Here is an 18,984-nt window from a genome sequence, read left to right as displayed (position 1 = left end):
GGATGAGTGCTCGAGGGATGACGAGTGAAGTATGAGTGCTTCTTCTTCTTGATAATAGGGTCAATTTGCATGAAGGGTTTGTCCTCTGCTGAGTGCCTCAGAGTGTAGCGTCCGGAGCCGTCCCGGTGGTGTTGTTGTGGTCTGGGCCTCGCGTGGTCGCTTCTCTCTCTCATACAACTTTACGTTTTCTATGTATGGTTTTCTCAGGAATTGAATGTATGACTTGTAGTTTAATTTAAATCGTTTATATTTAATTCATTTTGTTGTGCGGATAGGCAGTCTTTGTGTGTGTATATATATATATTAAATACATGTATATATATATTATATATAGTGTCAGACCACAGAGGAAAATTGAACAGGAATTTCCTTAAGTACTTTCGTATATTAATACGTCTCCAGAAGGAGTCTCACTCTTTCTCACTCCATGGCTTAGAAGCCCTTACGAAACGCTTCTAAGCGTCAGACCATCAATAAAGAATGAATTTTGGAGAATTCATATTTTCATTACCACCGACAGTGAAGAAAAACATAAGAAATATCGAAAAAATCGTGTTAGAATTATTAATCTTACTTTTTTGGTCATATTCAACAACATATGTTTACAAGAAAGACTGCTACCAATATATATATATATTTATATGTTATATATGTTATATATATTATATATATATATTATATATATTGTGACGGGTTGTGGTATCGCAGCTATACTGAACCAAGATGGTATGGCTCTCCCGCACATAATGACAAAAATGCTGCTATTGGCCTTGCAGTGTGTAAGTCGCAGGTGGAAACAAATAAAAATAATCAAATAAATAATTAAACAATTTACTGAAATATTAATGAACATAAATGCCCCTGAAAATACTTGGCTCTCATGTAATGCAAAAGTGAACAAGTTAGTATGATCTTAAATGTAAAAATAAACTAGAGTATAAGCAATGAAGAAAAGCATAAAGATATACTGGTGTAGTGAAGACAGCTACCACACCACCATGGCATCGTTCACACGACCTTAGCTGGAGGCAGACGACGGGTGAGACACACAAAGGTGTTCCTAGAGCATTAAGGGAGAGACTGGCTCTCCAGGTTGTCTGTTGTTGTTAAAGATTCGCTGCCTGGAATTTAAAATTCCAAGTAGCACGGGCTATGGTGAGCCCGTAGACACTCTCCAGGGAGGCAGCGCCCTTTATATAGTCCGGCGGTGATGACTCCTCCAGTGTCACCACAAGGTGGACCTCTGGTCAACTAGCACACTGCTCCTGTTGTGCAACCCGTTCTCGCAAATTCGTAAAGTCAATATTGACTTATTAACTACGTGCATAGGTGATATACTAAACATAATAGATACCCTTAAAAAGATTCATAGAAAACACCGACCTTAGCTAACCTTGTTAGTATCTTAAGATAAGCATCTTATAGCTTCGTAATTACAATTGTTACTTAACCTATCAACCCGTTCTCGCAAATTTAGTAAGTCAATATTGACTTATTAAATATGGGCATAGGTGACATACTTAACATAATAGTTTCCCTTGAAAAGCTTCATAGAAAACACCGACCTTACCTAACCTACTTAGTATGTTAAGATAAGCATCTTATTGCTTCGTAATTACAATCATTACCTAACCTATACCTATAATAGGTTAAGTAACAATTGTAATTACGAAGCTATAAGATGCTTATTTTAACATACTAAGTAGGTTAGGTAAGGTCGGTGTTTTCTATGAAGCTTTTCAAGGGAAACTATTATGTTTAGTATGTCACCTATGCACGCAACTAATAAGTCAATATTGACTTATTAAATTTGCGAGAACGGGTTGCAGAGATATAGGGAGGGGGCTGGTGGTGAGAGATATAGGGAGGGGAGCTAGGAGTGAGAGATATAGGGAGGGGGCTAGAGGTGAGAGATATGGGGACGGAGCTAGGGGTGAGAGATACACCTGGAGCAACATATATCAGCTATAATATAGGTGTAGGTAAGTTACATGTGTCAAGTGAGAGTGTTGTGTCCACCCTTACCGCCCCTCCGCCTGCCGGCCGCACGATCCACACTCCCCCCACTCTAAAACACACCAAACCTGAACATATTGGCCATCATACAAATCCACAACAAACCTCTACATACATTATATCTTGTTTTTATCGATGTTATACACATTTTATATTTGTATATCCAAATCTGAATGGCGGGAAGAGTGTGATATGTTTTCCTGCATGATCCGGTATCCCGCTCTCAGTTTGACGTAAGCAGTAGTGGAGTGCGGGTGTGTCTACGCCAACTGTGCTGCTTCTGACTTGCCTCTGGATTTTACCGAGTCCTCGCCATGAGTGAGCGGTTCAAGGTGTCGACCGTAGGGGACGGCGGACCGCAAACCAACTACGGGTCGATAGATAACGATGAGTTCGACGGTAAGGGGTCGGCACCTACGTCACCTGGTGGTGGAGGGAGTGTGGGTGGTGGTGGTGATGGAGATAGTCTGGGTAGTGTTGGGGCTGCTACTGGTGACCCCGACACCGCCACGCCACTCAGCTTCAGCATGGCCAACGGTAACTAACATTTCTGGCTCTCTCTAACAGCATGCAGCACACCATGGCCGCCTCTCCTCCCTCTCCTATCTCCCCCCTGCACGCCATACCTGCTTCAGCCTGGCGGGGGGCTTCCTTCACCTTCCTCTATACATTCTACACCTTCCTCATGTCCCCCTGGCTGGTGTGGCACGCCCCTGCACGCCTCACACCCCTGTGGGCGTGCCCTACTCCCCCACTCTCCCCCCCCCCAGGGCACGCCCACGCCCTCGTTGAGGTTACCCGCTGCTGACTCAGGCTGTTTATATTAACGGGGTCCAGAGGGGGGTGTCTTCCCCCCTTCCCAGACCTCTAGTGGGGGGGGGGGGGGAGGACCCCCTTCCACGGTAACTTTCCTGCACCCATAGAGCACGTTTTTAGTGGTTCACGTTTAGAGGAAAAGTAGAGAAAGTGAAGGTTTTTAGTGTAGAAAATAGGAGGTGGTTGACCCCTATCCCCCCCCATTGTCACCCCCCCCCTCACTTACACCTCTATTTCCTCCCCCCCCCCTTCCCTTCCCTCAACCCACTATTCCCATTAGTGTACTCTCGCTATTGCACATGCTTCACGTCACTATGTACTTGAATGTGCACATATGTATTATAAATGTTCAAGAAATGTGTAATAAAGTATGTTTGAGACAAGAAAATAATACATGTCAAAGGGATAGAGTAGCTTAGGCTATTTCTACCCCCACCAAAATGTGTAATTCATTGACTCTTGGTGGTATGAGAGGTGTTGGGCCAGTAGCCATGAGAGTGTAGCTAGTGTAACTTGTGACTGTAGGTAGGGCATCACTTGCCCTAGTGATTAGGTAGGGCATCACTTGCCCTAGTGATTAGGTAGGGCATCACTTGCCCTAGTGATTAGGTAGGGCATCACTTGCCCTAGTGATTAGGTAGGGCATCACAGTGATGCCCTACCTAACCTCGCCACACGTGTAGCTGGCTCCGTGTAGAGACCCTTGTCGCTCACTTCTGCCACAGAATCACCTTCTGTGGTTGAGTGTTCAATAAACCCTTGAACTATATGTTTAACACTTCTCTAACCCTGTCCATGGAGAACAGAAGAAAATGTATATATGCTAGTTAGCATTGTAAATGTGTGGCCACGTCTGTGGTAGAAAAATAATAATAATAATAAAAAACCACTTGTCATACAACCCTTGTCATAATAGATGGACATAAATATTAAATTGTGTAACTGGTCTCACAATATTGGTACTTGCTTAGCTAGACTAACTTTGGGGGTCAGTACCTCAGCCCATCATGTGCCTCTGCAACCTTTTCCTCTACACCCCCACACGGTGGGTGTGGGGATGTATAATAGATTAACAATCTATTGCAAGGGATATGCAGCAGCGAGATGTTGTCCGGTTACATAATGGTTTGGGAAGAGGGGGAGTTGGTAACAAAAACTGTATGAAGCCCACTCGTCTCATTCACAAGGTGTGAATGGGGGAGATGCCAGGTGCTGCTCCCCTCCTGGGGAGAGGCTGTCTGGTGCCGCCCCCCCCCCTCCTGGGGAGAGGCTGTCTGGTCCCCCCCTCCTGGGGAGAGGCTGTCTGGTGCCGCGCCCCCCCCCTCCTGGGGAGAGGCTGTCTGGTGCCGCCCCCCCTCCTGGGGAGAGGCTGTCTGGTGCCGCGCCCCCCCTCCTGGGGAGAGGCTGTCTGGTCCCCCCCCCCTCCTGGGGAAAGGCTGTCTGGTGCCGCGCCCCCCCCCTCCTGGGGAGAGGCTGTCTGGTCCCCCCCCCTCCTGGGGAGAGGCTGTCTGGTGCCGCGCCCCCCTCCTGGGGAGAGGCTGTCTGGTGCCGCGCCCCCCTCCTGGGGAGAGGCTGTCTGGTGCCGCGCCCCCCCTCCTGGGGAGAGGCTGTCTGGTGCCGCGCCCCCCCTCCTGGGGAGAGGCTGTCTGGTGCCGCGCCCCCCCTCCTGGGGAGAGGCTGTCTGGTCCCCCCCCCTCCTGGGGAGAGGCTGTCTGGTGCCGCGCCGCCCCTCCTGGGGAGAGGCTGTCTGGTGCCGCCCCCCCCTCCTGGGGAGAGGCTGTCTGGTGCCGCGCCCCCCCCCCTCCTGGGGAGAGGCTGTCTGGTGCCTCGCCCCCCCTCCTGGGGAGAGGCTGTCTGGTGCCGCGCCCCCCTCCTGGGGAGAGGCTGTCTGGTGCCGCCCCCCTCCTGGGGAGAGGCTGTCTGGTGCCGCCCCCCCCCCTCCTGGGGAGAGGCTGTCTGGTGCCGCCCCCCTCCTGGGGAGAGGCTGTCTGGTGCCGCCCCCCTCCTGGGGAGAGGCTGTCTGGTGCCCCCCCCCCCTCCTGGGGAGAGGCTGTCTGGTGCCGCGCCCCCCCTCCTGGGGAGAGGCTGTCTGGTGCCGCGCCCCCCCTCCTGGGGAGAGGCTGTCTGGTGCCGCGCCCCCCCTCCTGGGGAGAGGCTGTCTGGTGCCGCTTGACAGCTTAATATGGTTGACGATAATGTAAAATATGGAATTCAAAAATCATTTGAGTGTACCCAAGAATTCCGTTTACAGAAAACCAAATTCTTCAAAGTCTTCATAATACACTTCTTATATTTTAAACCAATACCTTATAAAACATTAACGTTATAACTTGAGAATAATCTATATTTACGACAAAGGTTCACTTGCCAGTTTACATGTAGACTTTACTGGAACTGTAATATGCTTTCAGACCCTCACAAAAATCTAAGATAACCATCGAGGAGGTTTGAAGTGGGTGTAGTATCTACGGTGGCTTGTATCTACAGGAGTTATCATTTACATTAAACAGTATTGTCTTATTATTATTTACCTGTTTCACCCTCGTTTTATTGTCATTATATTGTAATAAGTAAGAGATATCACGTGTATTACTATGCAAGATTTCGGTTATCAAAAGTCGAGCCTGGCCTCAGGCCGTGTTCTTGGAGTAGAATAACTGTGAATCATCTCCAGGTATACTTATTACTTAGGAATTTATATATACAAAATTCTTGATTAGGATATACTAGGCTATATTTAAGTTTAAACATACGCATCTTTACCTTTTACGTTTACGTATCTTTTTAGCATCCACAGAGGAAGATATACACTTTTTTTTTTGCATGTTTTGCTTGTTTTCATGCAACATTATCATTCTCCCTTGTATTCTTCCTACTCTGGTTTTGGCGGGCTCTGGCTGGCTCTTAACAGTCCCACCGTTGCATTAGTTCCAGTTATTGTGGATGCTAAATGGTTAGGCCTAATAATACCTGTATATTAACGCAGTCCAACAACAGTTCTGCTGGAATTGTTTTGGATTATTCTTTATAATTTGTTATGTTAACCTCTTTGAAAAGGGAAATGTTAGAGAATTCTAACGACCGACTCCCTTACGGATAAGACGCGGCGACCCTCCTAGTGATGCCACATTGATTTATATTTATGATTTTAATGCAGGCGATGAGTCACAATAACGGGGCTAAAGTATGTTGACCAGACCACACACTAGAAGGTGAAGGGACGACGACATTTCGGTCCGTCCTGGACCATTCTCAAGTCGATTGTGAGAATGGTCCAGGACGGACCGAAACGTCGTCGTCCCTTCACCTTCTAGTGTGTGGTCTGGTCAATCTGATTTTAATTATTCCGGGTTGTCTGAAAGTTTAAAAATAATACTGCCACGTGGAGAGGGAGGAGAAATTAATGGATTAATACACGTATAAAGCATTAAAAATAAAAATACAATATTAACATTACAGAAATTTATTTATATATTCCGTATTGATGTGATTAATTCAATAATCATCAGTGTTTTGTATTACGGAAGGCGGCCATGTGCAATTTTGGCCCCCACAAATCCAGCACATGTGGACATTAATATGGAATAACTTTACATCCGCACAAATGTATAACCCTATCCTTGGAGGTGTTCCTTACGTTTGGGAACGTTCTTACGTTCTAGATTTTTTTTTTAATAGTGTCTGTTTACTGGAGCCCTCAGGGAGCTGATGTGAACCCCGTGTAGCCACAAAACATTAAAATAAGGGGGGTAGAAATAGCCTAAGCTACTCTATCCCTTTGAGATGTATTTATTGCTTATCTCAATAAACATACTTGAACGTGTCGGTGGTTAAACACTGAATTGCCGCCAGCTGCAGGAACGCCAAATGAACACAGAACGTCGTGTTGCGTAATGATACACATTTGTATATTTGACATACACACAAACCATTTACATAAACACTTGCATATATACGTAGATAGGCTGTCAGCTCTTACAGGTGAAAGATTATCTACAAATTGTCTGTGCTCAGTTTGGTGTTTTATCTAAATATATTGACACTTTCCTGTAGCAGTTTGCCTAAGCAGGGGGGAGGGGCAAGAGCGACGAGGCAATAACTTGAGAGTGAAGTCCTTTTTGAAGGGTTTTAGTATTGGAAGAACCATTATCATTCTGTGACTAGGAGACCTCCCTCCCCCTCCCTCACTGCCTTACCGGCTTACGTATTCTGGTGGAATAGGCTAGCGATTGCTCGGGTATGCAGAGTATCGTCGCATATCCTAAGGCTTATGCTACTCTATGCTACAGTGGTCTGGCGAGGTGCCTCTACATGCTGTGTGTGCTGGCTCCAGTTCCGAGTTTGATGCCCAAAGGGTTTGGAAAGGATGGGGTGAAATAGATATAGTTTATTTTGCCTGTAGGAGTGATTCAAGACAACTGTGTTATTGCTTGTTATTTTTATTGTTGCTGTTGAAGGCGGCTAGTTTACCGTGAACCCATCCCTTGAGCGGCAGTTTACCGCGTACCCATCCCTTGAGCGGCAGTTTACCGCGTACCCATCCCTTGAGCGGCAGTTTACCGTGTACCCATCCCTTGAGCGGCAGTTTACCGTGTACCCATCCCTTGAGCGGCAGTTTACCGTGTACCCATCCCTTGAGCGGCAGTTTACCGTGTACCCATCCCTTGAGCGGCAGTTTACCGTGTACCCATCCCTTGAGTGGCAGTTTACTGTGTACCCCACACTCATTCCTGTTTGCACTTCACATTCTTCTACAAGTTCTCGACCAATGAGTTTTAAAAGTTCCACATAATAGCCCAAGATTATGTTCAATATTGTCACTACTGCAAGTTTAGCGAGCGCGTTAACATCATGATGTTCTTGTAGCCTAATCTGAGAGAGGGAGCCACGGCGGTTAGAATCTGACGCGTTAACTATACATATGTTCTGTTCCTGTGTTTGGCTTCATAGATAAACACGTTATAATTTTGATCGTCAGATGTTTAATGCTAGTAATGAGCCGGGTGTGAGTAACGCCACTTTTGGCGTTTTGTTTATATTCATGTTTTCTGTTTTAATATATTTTTATTATCTTCGTCTCCATCACATTCCTAGTGTTAGTCATCGTCTCCCCCCCCCCCACCTCCCCTCCTCTGCACAAAAATAGTGTTGTAGTAACTTAACCATTTTGTAGAGCTTCCTGACGGCCCTCACCCGCACTCCCGTACCATGGAAGGCGGGGGTGTTCTCTGATTGTACCATGGTAACATGGTAACAGTGGTACCATGGGTACCATGGTACCATTGGTACAATCAGAGAACACTGGACACCAGAGGTCCACAGTTATTCAACTCTCTCCCAAGAAACATGAGAACTTTGTTTTGTCGGAACAAAACAAAGTGTTCAAGGAAGAATTAGATAAATTCCTGCAAAATGTTTTGGACCAACTAGGTTGTAATGGATATGTTGCCTGCGGGCCGCTGCAAGCAACAGCCTTTTGAATCAAGTTGTCACAATACAGATCTTGCCCCCAGACCGGGCTTGGAGAGTAGATCAACTCTCAGAACCCACTCCAGGTATACTCCAGGTGTAAACTAACAGCAGTTTCCCTACATCAGTTCGTGTGAAGCCTGCACCTAGTACTGGTGTGTGAAGCCTGCACCCTAGTACTGGTGTGTGAAGCCTGCACCCTAGTACTGGTGTGTGAAGCCTGCACCCTAGTACTGGTGTGTGAAGCCTGCACCTTAGTACTGGTGTGTGAAGCCTGCACCCTAGTACTGGTGTGTGAAGCCTGCACCCTAGTACTGGTGTGTGAAGCCTGCACCCTAGTACTGGTGTGTGAAGCCTGCACCCTAGTACTGGTGTGTGAAGCCTGCACCCTAGTACTGGTGTGTGAAGCCTGCACCCTAGTACTGGTGTGTGAAGCCTGCACCCTAGTACTGGTGTGTGAAGCCTGCACCCTAGTACTGGTGTGTGAAGCCTGCACCTAGTACTGGTGTGTGAAGCCTGCACCCTAGTACTGGTGTGTGAAGCCTGCACCCTAGTACTGGTGTGTGAAGCCTGCACCTAGTACTGGTGTGTGAAGCCTGCACCCTAGTACTGGTGTGTGAAGCCTGCACCCTAGTACTGGTGTGTGAAGCCTGCACCCTAGTACTGGTGTGTGAAGCCTGCACCCTAGTACTGGTGTGTGAAGCCTGCACCCTAGTACTGGTGTGTGAAGCCTGCACCCTAGTACTGGTGTGTGAAGCCTGCACCCTAGTACTGGTGTGTGAAGCCTGCACCTAGTACTGGTGTGTGAAGCCTGCACCCTAGTACTGGTGTGTGAAGCCTGCACCCTAGTACTGGTGTGTGAAGCCTGCACCCTAGTACTGGTGTGTGAAGCCTGCACCCTAGTACTGGTGTGTGAAGCCTGCACCCTAGTACTGGTGTGTGAAGCCTGCACCCTAGTACTGGTGTGTGAAGCCTGCACCCTAGTACTGGTGTGTGAAGCCTGCACCCTAGTACTGGTGTGTGAAGCCTGCACCCTAGTACTGGTGTGTGAAGCCTGCACCCTAGTACTGGTGTGTGAAGCCTGCACCCTAGTACTGGTGTGTGAAGCCTGCACCCTAGTACTGGTGTGTGAAGCCTGCACCTAGTACTGGTGTGTGAAGCCTGCACCCTAGTACTGGTGTGTGAAGCCTGCACCCTAGTACTGGTGTGTGAAGCCTGCACCTTAGTACTGGTGTGTGAAGCCTGCACCTAGTACTGGTGTGTGAAGCCTGCACCTAGTACTGGTGTGTGAAGCCTGCACCCTAGTACTGGTGTGTGAAGCCTGCACCTAGTACTGGTGTGTGAAGCCTGCACCCTAGTACTGGTGTGTGAAGCCTGCACCCTAGTACTGGTGTGTGAAGCCTGCACCCTAGTACTGGTGTGTGAAGCCTGCACCTTAGTACTCATTTGTTTTACGAGCTTTTAATCGTTTGTTTGTTCCTAGGCGTATCTACCAGTCTGGTTAACAGGAGTGCAGTGGTAGACTACTGCTCCTGTGAGCAGGCCGACAGCCATATTGGTATGTTCCCAGTCAATCCTCACAGATTTTGTCGTGCTGTGCGTGTATATGTCTAACTAGGGCAACTACTGACGATCCCTGCTGTAGTTGTTCTCCCAGGTACCTATTAACAGGTAGACTAGGTGAACAGAGGCATGAGGTGAAAGTAAACGCTGCTGATTTGTTTCTGCTCAAGCCAAGATTCTAACCCGGGATTTATGGCTGAGATTGGAAGTCGTTTACCGCTTAGCCGCGGAGTCCTCCGGGAGCCCTCACAACAATGGGAGCAGCAGGACTCTGACAACTCACTCCAGGTATACTCCAGGTGTGAGACACGCACGCATGCGCACTGTGGTCAGGCTCTAATGCCTCGATTCCAATAAACATGTGTTATGGAAATTTCCAGTATACGAGCGCAGGTGCCTGGAGGGACACGCGCGCAGGGCGGGAGGTATGCGCAAACACACGGAGACATGCGCAGGCAGGCATGCGCAGTGAGGGAGGAATGCGCAGGCGCAGGGAGACACGCCGAAGACAAGGCGGACCCTGTATGAGGCATGTGTCCTTGAGCAGCTGTTGGAGATGTAATGATACACTCAACACCTCATCCCTTCATCTCCTCTCTCTCTCATGTCTCCTTGATCCTCCATTCTTACTCCTCTCTACTGCCTTTGTTGTGACGACACCTGGAGTATATATACCTGTGGAGGTCCTGAGAGTTCTTGTACTCCGTAAGTCCGGCCTGAGGTCAGGCTTGACCTGTGATTGTTTGATATAAACAGCTTTTGCTGGGAGCTGCCCGCTGGCCCGTACCTCCATTACTACCCGGGCCGCTCTACTTGGACCCCCCGATCTTCACGGGAGCAGCAGGAAGCAGGGAGCAGGAGGAAGCAGGGAGCAGCGTGAAGCAGGGAGCAGCGTGAAGCAGGAAGCGGGAGCAGGAGGAAGCGGGGAGCAGCGTGAAGCAGGGAGCAGGAGGAAGCAGGGAGCAGGAGGAAGCAGGGAGCAGGAGGAAGCAGGGAGCAGGAGGAAGCGGGGAGCAGCGTGAAGCAGGGAGCAGCAGGAAGCAGGGAGCAGGGGGAAGCAGGGGCAGGAAGTAGAAAACAGGTGCAGAAAGTAACCAGATAATTCTCGTGTCAAATTCAACCCCCACACACACACACATTAAATATAGATATACATGTGACAGTGTCAGACCACGGAGGAAGAATTGAAACGGGAATTTCCTTAAGTACTTTCGTATATTAATACATCTTCAGAAGGAATGAATAAAGATTCCTTCTGAAGATGTATTGATATACGAAATTACTTGAGGAAATTCCTGTTTTCAATTCTTCCTCCGTGGTCTGACACTGTCACATTTTTCATCACGTTAATTTTCGTGATTTACACACATAGATATACATACAAATTATAAATTTATACATAGCCTCTATACAGTTTAGGGTTAGAAAATTATTTCTTCAGACTTGGTCTATATACATTGTTTGTATCTAGTTTATTAGTCTTCAGTTTGTTTAAGGCTGACCTAGTCTATACATTTTGGCCTTGAATAGTCTGTTATCATTTTGTTTAATCGTATTGTTTATGTCTACAATAGGCCTACACGTGTTTACACTTTGGTCTTACTTAATAAGGCCTCATGCTATAAGGACTGATGGTCTGTACAGCGATAATATTTACGTATATGGTAACATCCTCCTCCTCCTCCTCTCATTCCTTGCTTATCAGTCATCGTTTTTCTCCTGTCTACTTCCTTCTCTCATTACGTCTCTGCTGTCTCATTCTTTGCTTCTTTCCTCTCCCTGCTTCTTTTTCCTCTCTCATTCCTTGCTTCTCTCTCTCTGTGTCTCTGTGTGCCGTGTAACATTGGCTGGTAGTGAGGGGTTGAGGTAGTGAGCGTGGTGGTGCTGGAGGATGTGAGGCATGAGTCAGTAGTGAAGGTAAACACACCGTGGTCTGGCCTTCACTTTCCCTTCTTCCACGGCTCTTGGCTCCTTCCTTTACTTTACCGCTTCCTCCGTCTCTACCCTTCGTCGTCCCCCCTCTACCTCTTCCTCCCCCTCTACCTCTTCCTCCCCCTCTACCTCTTCCTAGTCTCTGTTTCCTTCCATTATCCTTGCCCCCTTATCAGCTGCCGCTGAGAAGGGGGACAAGGATATTACATTCTTTATTGTCTTCCAGTTTCCGTGTGATGTCTAGCAGCTTCCGCCCGTACACTGCCGCAGGCTGCGGTCTGCAGCTGCAGGTTGTGGAAGACTGTGGCTTTCACAGCAGCTTTTAACACTATTGTGATGAGAGCGTTGGTGCGGATACACTTATGGGAATACTGAGCAGCTGTTTACATCCTCTTGATTTAGTTGTGTCGTGTCTCGGCTCTCTGAGGCTCCTCCTCGTTCACGGTGATGTGTCCTATGTGTGTATATGTATATATATGCGTCCTATATGTGTCCTACCGTTAACACACACGCACGGGCCTCGTGGACAGCATCGTGGACACACTGGGAGCAGCAGTACAACATGTGGACACACTGGGAGCAGGAAGGGTGACAGGTCAACCGCGCGCACTAGGATATTACAGCAGACACGAAGACATTAATACTTGGCACCCGATGGTGGGGGGGGGGAGACTTGATGGGGGGTGACCCGATGGTGGTGGTGGCGGCTGGAACTCTTCTCCCCCCCCCCCCTAAACTTCAGTGATGACTTAGATGAACCATGATCATGCTGCAGGACCGAGGGAGAGTCCTGCTCTTCTCTGATCATCGTACTTCATCATTCGGGGTCTAATTTCACGGCCGAGATTCAGTGTGTCCGCGAGACGCAGCATAAAGTATCGTCTAGTGTAACTTGATGTTTGATCTTAGTGCAGTGATGAATTGGGCTTAATTGACAACAATCATTTAACTGCCATGTGAGGCTCTCTGTAACAATGGTCCCAATCACGCCCCTGGCTAATATCTGCACATGGCTTTGTTTCGTAGTAAGTACCCCATTTTCTTTCATCCAACCCCCCCCCCCCCTTTGTTGTGGGGGAAAGTGGTCCCCTTTTCCCTTCCCCTCCCTACCCCTTCCCCTCCCTACCCCTTCCCCTCCCTACCCCTTCCCCTCCCTTCCCCTCCCTACCCCTTCCCCCTCCCTACCCCTTCCTACCCCTTCCCCTCTCTACCCCTTCCCCAACCCCCACTCACCCCATCAATATCCCTAAACCGCTTTAGAAGTATTGGAATCAGCTTAGGTGGAAATGGCGCGAGAACTGGCGGGCTGGGCGGCAACCAAAGTGAATGACTAACCAAAAGTGTCTAAAGTGACTGGGCAACCAATTATAAATTGTTTTAAGTCTATATTGAGGGAAGACCTGGGTAAATACCGTCTTGGTAGCGGAGTTGTTGATTTAAGTTTCCGTGATAACATATTAGACACGGGATCGCTGGATTGTTTCCGGCGAAGGTTTGACACACACGCTAGTGAGTGTGGGTGGATTGACACAAGAGCGACCTCCTATGGGTCAAGAGGCCTCTGCAGTTCCTCTATACCAAACATGTAGTCTGTTTACGCTCGTTAATTTCACTATCTTGAGATTATCTTGAGATGATTTCGGGACTTTTAGTGTCCCCACGGCCCGGTCCTCGACCAGGCCTCCACCCCCAGGAAGCAGCCCGTGACAGCTGACCAACACCCAGGTACCTATTTTACTGCTAGGTAACAGGGGCTATCACTAGAGTAATAGTATGGCATATTTCCTCCAGTGTCAGCAAGGTTGAGTCGGGCTTAATATACTGTCTCGGCGGCCCTAAGATCAGGCAGGTTATATGTGTAGTTACTCAAGCTGGGGATGCGGTGATGGCGCTGCAGACTTCAAAACTGCTCTAACGTACGTTGTCTGGAAGATCTCTTACTATGACTCGTGAAGAGAGCCCTTAAACGTGTGTGTGAGGGAGGGAGGAGCGGCTGGGTGCGTGCTGGAACACACCATGTAAGTCTTAAAGCTTTAGCGCGGGCACCTGTGAAGGTTTATGGGCGTAGGCGTGAGAGGTTTGTTTTGAGGCGGAAGAGGAACGCTGTCTACAGCCGCCCCTCGGCCACACCGCCGCTCCACGCCGGGGATTTGCCCAGGATTGCTTCCACCCTCGATCTTCCCGCACACATTGTCTCTTTGTTTTCTCAGCCTTGCCCCCACCCGCTGACTCGGTGGAGGAGCGGGTTCTTCCACCCGCTGACTCGGTGGAGGAGCGGGTTCTTCCACCCGCTGACTCGGTGGAGGAGCGGGTTCTTCCGCCCGCTGACTCGGGCGGGAACAGGCTCCTCTACCCGCTGACCCCAGCACCAACAGGGTATGACTGCCTGCTAATGTTAATGTACTCCTACTCTCCCACTCTTTCAGCCTCGTTTAGTGTCCTTCCTCGCCTGTCTGTGAGGGGAGAGGGAGAAGATATGAGGAGGGGTGGTGTAGTAGGATGTACAGTTTAACTGCACGAGGGGAGGATGAGTGAGTGAGTGAGTGTCAGCAAGGCGGACAGCCCGCCTGCTATCATACCTCTCACTGTACTGGGAAGGTGGGTAGAAATAGCCTAAGCTACTCTATCCCTTTGAGATGTATTTCTTTCTCAATAAACATACTTGAAGTTACTGTACTTCCCACTTCTATACTTCCCTTCACTTATGCCTCTCCTTCCTCTTTACTCCCCCCCCCCTCAAAAAAAGTGAGTGAGTAAACGAACAAGGGAAAAAGAGAGAGTGAGTGAGAGAATGACAACGAGAATATTAAATGTAACATTGTGGTGATGACTCCGCCTCTGAGGTTTGGTGGTAGTTGAGGCGGTGTTGTAGTTACGGACTATTGACACTGGCGATCCATAACCCAGTATTGATGAGTTAACGTGTTGTCCCACTAAAGGTTTTGTGTGTCTTGGGGCAATGTGCCCGTCCTTCATGGTGGTACACTGTGTCTGTGTCTGTCTATGTGCGCGCGCGCGCGCGCTTGCGTGTGCCTGTGTGTGCGTGTGCGCTCACCTAGTACTCACCTAGTTGTGCTTGCGGGGGATGAGCTCTGGCTCTTTGGTCCCGCCTCTCAACTGTCAATCAACTTGTGTACAGGTTCCTGAGCCTACTGGGCTCTATCATATCTACACTTGAAACTGTGTATGGAGTCAGCCTCCACCACATCACTGCCTAATGCATTCCATTTATTAGCTGCTTTGATACTGAAAAATGGTTATTTATAATGCCTCTGTGGCTCATTTAGTTTTCAGCTTCTGTCTGTGTCCCCTTGTGCGCGTACCACTCGTGTAAATAATACATCCTTTCAATTCCACTGAGAATTGTGTATGTCGTGATCATCTCTCTCCCCGAACTTTTCTGTCTTCTAGCGACGCGAGGTGCAGTTCTCGCAGCCTTTCCTTGTAACTCATGACTCTTGGTTCTGGCATTAGTCTAGTGGCATACCTCTGAACATTCTCAGAGGTATACCTCTCATTCTCATCTTCGTCCAGCATGAACTCCATGCTGGGGCCGCATACTCCAGGAGTGGTCTTACATTTGTGGTATACAAGGTTCTGAATGATTCCTTACACATGTTTCTATAGGCAGTTCTGATGCTAGCCAGCGTTGCATACACCGCTGATGATATTTTTTATGTGGGCTTCAGGAGACAGGTTTGGTGTGATAGCAATTCTTAGATTTTTTCTCTCTCCTTTTCCTGAAGGACTTAGTTTCCCATTCGGTATCCTGTGTCAGGACTACTGTTCCCACCGCCTAGTTTTATTACCTTACATTTACTTGGGTTGAACTTTAGTAGCCATTTGTTGGACCATTCCTTCAGTTTGTCCAGGTCACCTTGTAGCAACTTGTAGCCATCTTGAACCCCATCTTGTATCTTTTTGTCTTAATCTTACTCATATTTTTTTTTGCATTATTAATTAAAGTTATCAAACATTGAGAGGAACAAGTTTGTTCCATCTGGGAGATCGTTTACATATACTGTCAGAAAAACGGGCGCTGCTCTCAGCAGGACCTTCCCCCCCCCCCCTTCAGCAGGACCCCTCCCCCACTTCAGCAGGACCCCTCCCCCCCCCTCAACAGGACCCCTCCCCCCCCCCCTCAACAGGACCCCTCCCCCCCTCAGCAGTACCTCCTCCCCCCCCCCTCAGCAGCACCCCCTCCCCCAGCAGGTGCCGAGGTGTGGGGCCAGCCGATAACGGCGCCTGGATAACGGGGCGGCTGCGTGCTGAATCTTGGCAAGGGTTTGTTTGAGGAGGAGCGAGGCGGCGGCTCTGGGGACGCCTTCACAAGGAACATTATGCCCTACCTCGCAGGAAGTTGGGGGGAGGGGGGGGGTAGCGGTGCAGGGGTGACCGGGGGGGGGGGGGCTTGGGGAGATGGCGTTGATGGAGGGAGGGAGGGAGGGTGAGAATTTAGCAGGGGGTGGGGGGGTTTCCCTTAAACCGGTCCATAGAACCAACTAGAGGAGAAAACCCAGCCGTTATTTCCACACACACACAATTATTTACAAGTGTTTGAGGTGACAGTTCATGCCGGGGACAGGTTGTAAGTGTTGCTGCGTGATCTGGGTGTAGAGGAGTGGCGGGTGTAGGTGTTGGTCTTGACCCGACACCCACAACCACCCACACTTCACCAGCTGGGGTCGAGAGAGCCCCGGAGACACTGCAGTAACATCCTAGAGCCTCGGGCAAGGAACGTGTATAATAAAATGCTCAGTGATGGACCCACATCGACCTCTGAGTGCGTGATGAACCTAATGAGTCTGTGCCGGGGCTCAGTTGTTGACCTCCACCTTGTAGTGTCTTCCATCAGCCTCAGGATAGTAATATATGCTCCCCGCTCCACACCACACTCCCCACCTCCATACCACACGCCGCTCCACAAGCTCCCCACCCCGCTCCCCACCCCGATCCACACTCCGCTCCACACCACACTCCCCACCTCCATACCACACGCCGCTCCCCACCCCGATCCCCACCCCGCTCCACACCACACTCCCCACCTCCATACCACACGCCGCTCCACAAGCTCCCCACCCTGCTCCCCACCCCGATCCACACCCCGCTCCACACCACACTCCCCACCTCCATACCACACGCAGCTCCACAAGCTCTCCACCACCCGTTCAGACCAGACTGGTCAGCGAGGCACAGCCTAAGACACGCAACCTCACAATAGTGCCAAAAATAACATTATTACTTACGCAGCTTCCCTCTTGATTTACCTGGTCAATGAGACTATTTGTGCTAGCAGTTCGCTCCTCCACATAGCCATCATACCTTATATATATATATAAATTTATTTATTACCTATCCCATTTTGGCCATTGTTGGAACCTATTTTCCCTTTTGCATCGTTTATGCGTTTATGTATTTAATTTTTTCGTCAATTTGGCGGCGTCTTTCCAAGCGCGGGTTGTGTTGGCGAGGTTTGGCGGGACAGTCCGCGAAATTACATCCACCGGTCGATACCACAAATGGCGAGGCGAGCCAGGTATAGCGGCTCGTCCCTCGCTACTGTGATTTGGGCGGGGGGGGGGGAGGAGGCAAGGGTGTTGGGATTTTTGGGAGAGAGTTGAATATGGGGTTGAGGGAAGTAGAGGAATGGGGAGAGGGATAGAGTGGTGGGATGAGGTAGTGGGTGCACAGGACTCGTTATTCCCACGATGGAAGACAGAGAACTTTCGCTCTCTTGTGCTATGTCGGTGTGCTGCCTAACAGCCAGTTAATGTATAATTGCCGACAACCGTTACGGTTTCTCTCTACAGCTGCGGTGATGCGGCTTCCTCGGTGCACCAGCCAATACCGTGTTTTAATAAATCAATCATTCTCATCATCCCATATCAAAGCAACATATTTTTTTCAACGTTACATAATATAAACACTACAGATGTATACTTATTCAACTCGCCGAGAACCGCGTCGTCCGAAATGTAATTTCAATACTGTATAGTATTCAAATGTGAGTGTAACCGCCCTAACGGTTCCCGGTGCGCCACGTGTCCAGCGCGGCTTTACCCGGGAAACTGGGCGGGAGAAACAGTCTCTGAATACAGAGTGCATTTGCTGGAGGGGGAAATAGTGAGAGGGGAGGTATGAGAGAGGGGGGGGGGTTAGGGATGAAAGGAATGGGAGCACATGGTGGTGGAAGGGGAACATGAAGGAAGGGTTGAATGAATGGTCATTAACTGGTTTTCGTTAATTCTTAAGCAATTATGTCACCCATTTTTTGAAATATTAACCGGATTTTGTTTTGACTTTGTTGTAACGGCAGATTTCGTTGGATTTCAAACTGATTTTTGTGTTAGCAGTTGAAATTGTTTACATTTGTAACCTGGTTATGTTATTTAACTAGAATTCGTTATATATGAACTTAACTGTGTTACATAACAAGATTCCTTGAAACGACTACAAAATATTTAACTTAATCTGTCATCACTGCTCACCCTAAAAACGCTCTTGTCAAATTTTAACTTTCGTAACCCAAAACTTTATTTTCCCATCATAAATTCATATTGTACATTCAAATTGTTTAATAATTAAGCCTATGATAGATTGGATAGTTTGGTTCTGACGACAATAATTGTGTGTAGAGTTGTGAGCAACGGGAGTGAGGATGACTATGGTGGCAGCGGTGGGATCAGCGCCCCGGGGAGCAGGGTGGTAGTGCTGCTCCCCGGGCAGGCTGTCATTGTATCATGAAATCGATCGTTTAAAACCACCTCGAATTGGCCATTATAAATGGTTTTTCGGTCTGAAGTATGGGGAGTGCATGAGGATAATATTCTAGAGAGATAAGAGCGGTTTCAGAAGATGTCTCGGGAAGTTTAGAGGATTCGGTTGTATCACAGGTTACAATGTTGACATTAATATAGTAATGTGTGTGATGTAATAATAAGAGGCTTTGCACTGGTGGAATGCTATAGGATGGTAATTATTGCCACAGATTTTAAAGTTACTAGTGATAACTTTAATGGTGATGAGGAAAGTTATAATTTAGTCCCGTAAGTTACTGGACGCAAACTTTGTGATGGTAAACGTAGATCCCCATCAGTTGTGGAGCCAGTTGTGGAGCCAGCTATGGAGCTCCTGATGATACCAGGTTTGTACATCAACACCGAGTGTAGAATATGTAAAGTTGCAGCG

The 18,984-nt window shown here is 48.5% G+C and overlaps 1 protein-coding gene across 8 annotated transcripts in view; it reads left to right on the top strand.

Moving 5' to 3' along the window:
* Window positions 1-2,233: 2,233 nt before the first annotated feature.
* The window catches only part of kcc (solute carrier family 12 member kcc), a 364,064-nt gene continuing 347,313 nt past the window's right edge, over window positions 2,234-18,984 (top strand). For 5 of the 8 annotated variants that reach the window (XM_069309523.1, XM_069309522.1, XM_069309520.1 and 2 more), the window contains exon 1: window positions 2,234-2,415. In XM_069309523.1, the coding sequence (XP_069165624.1) occupies window positions 2,331-2,415 (85 nt within the window). In that variant the 5' untranslated portion in view covers window positions 2,234-2,330. Of the gene's footprint in view, window positions 2,416-2,452; window positions 2,554-18,984 lie in introns of those variants that run through there. The other 3 variants (XM_069309527.1, XM_069309526.1, XM_069309528.1) reach the window with 3 other exon arrangements.

Source organism: Procambarus clarkii, chromosome 65 (assembly GCF_040958095.1).
Source record: "Procambarus clarkii isolate CNS0578487 chromosome 65, FALCON_Pclarkii_2.0, whole genome shotgun sequence".
In the NCBI taxonomy this organism is placed as follows: Eukaryota; Metazoa; Arthropoda; class Malacostraca; order Decapoda; family Cambaridae; genus Procambarus; species Procambarus clarkii.
This window is presented reverse-complemented; position numbering and strand designations above follow the sequence as displayed.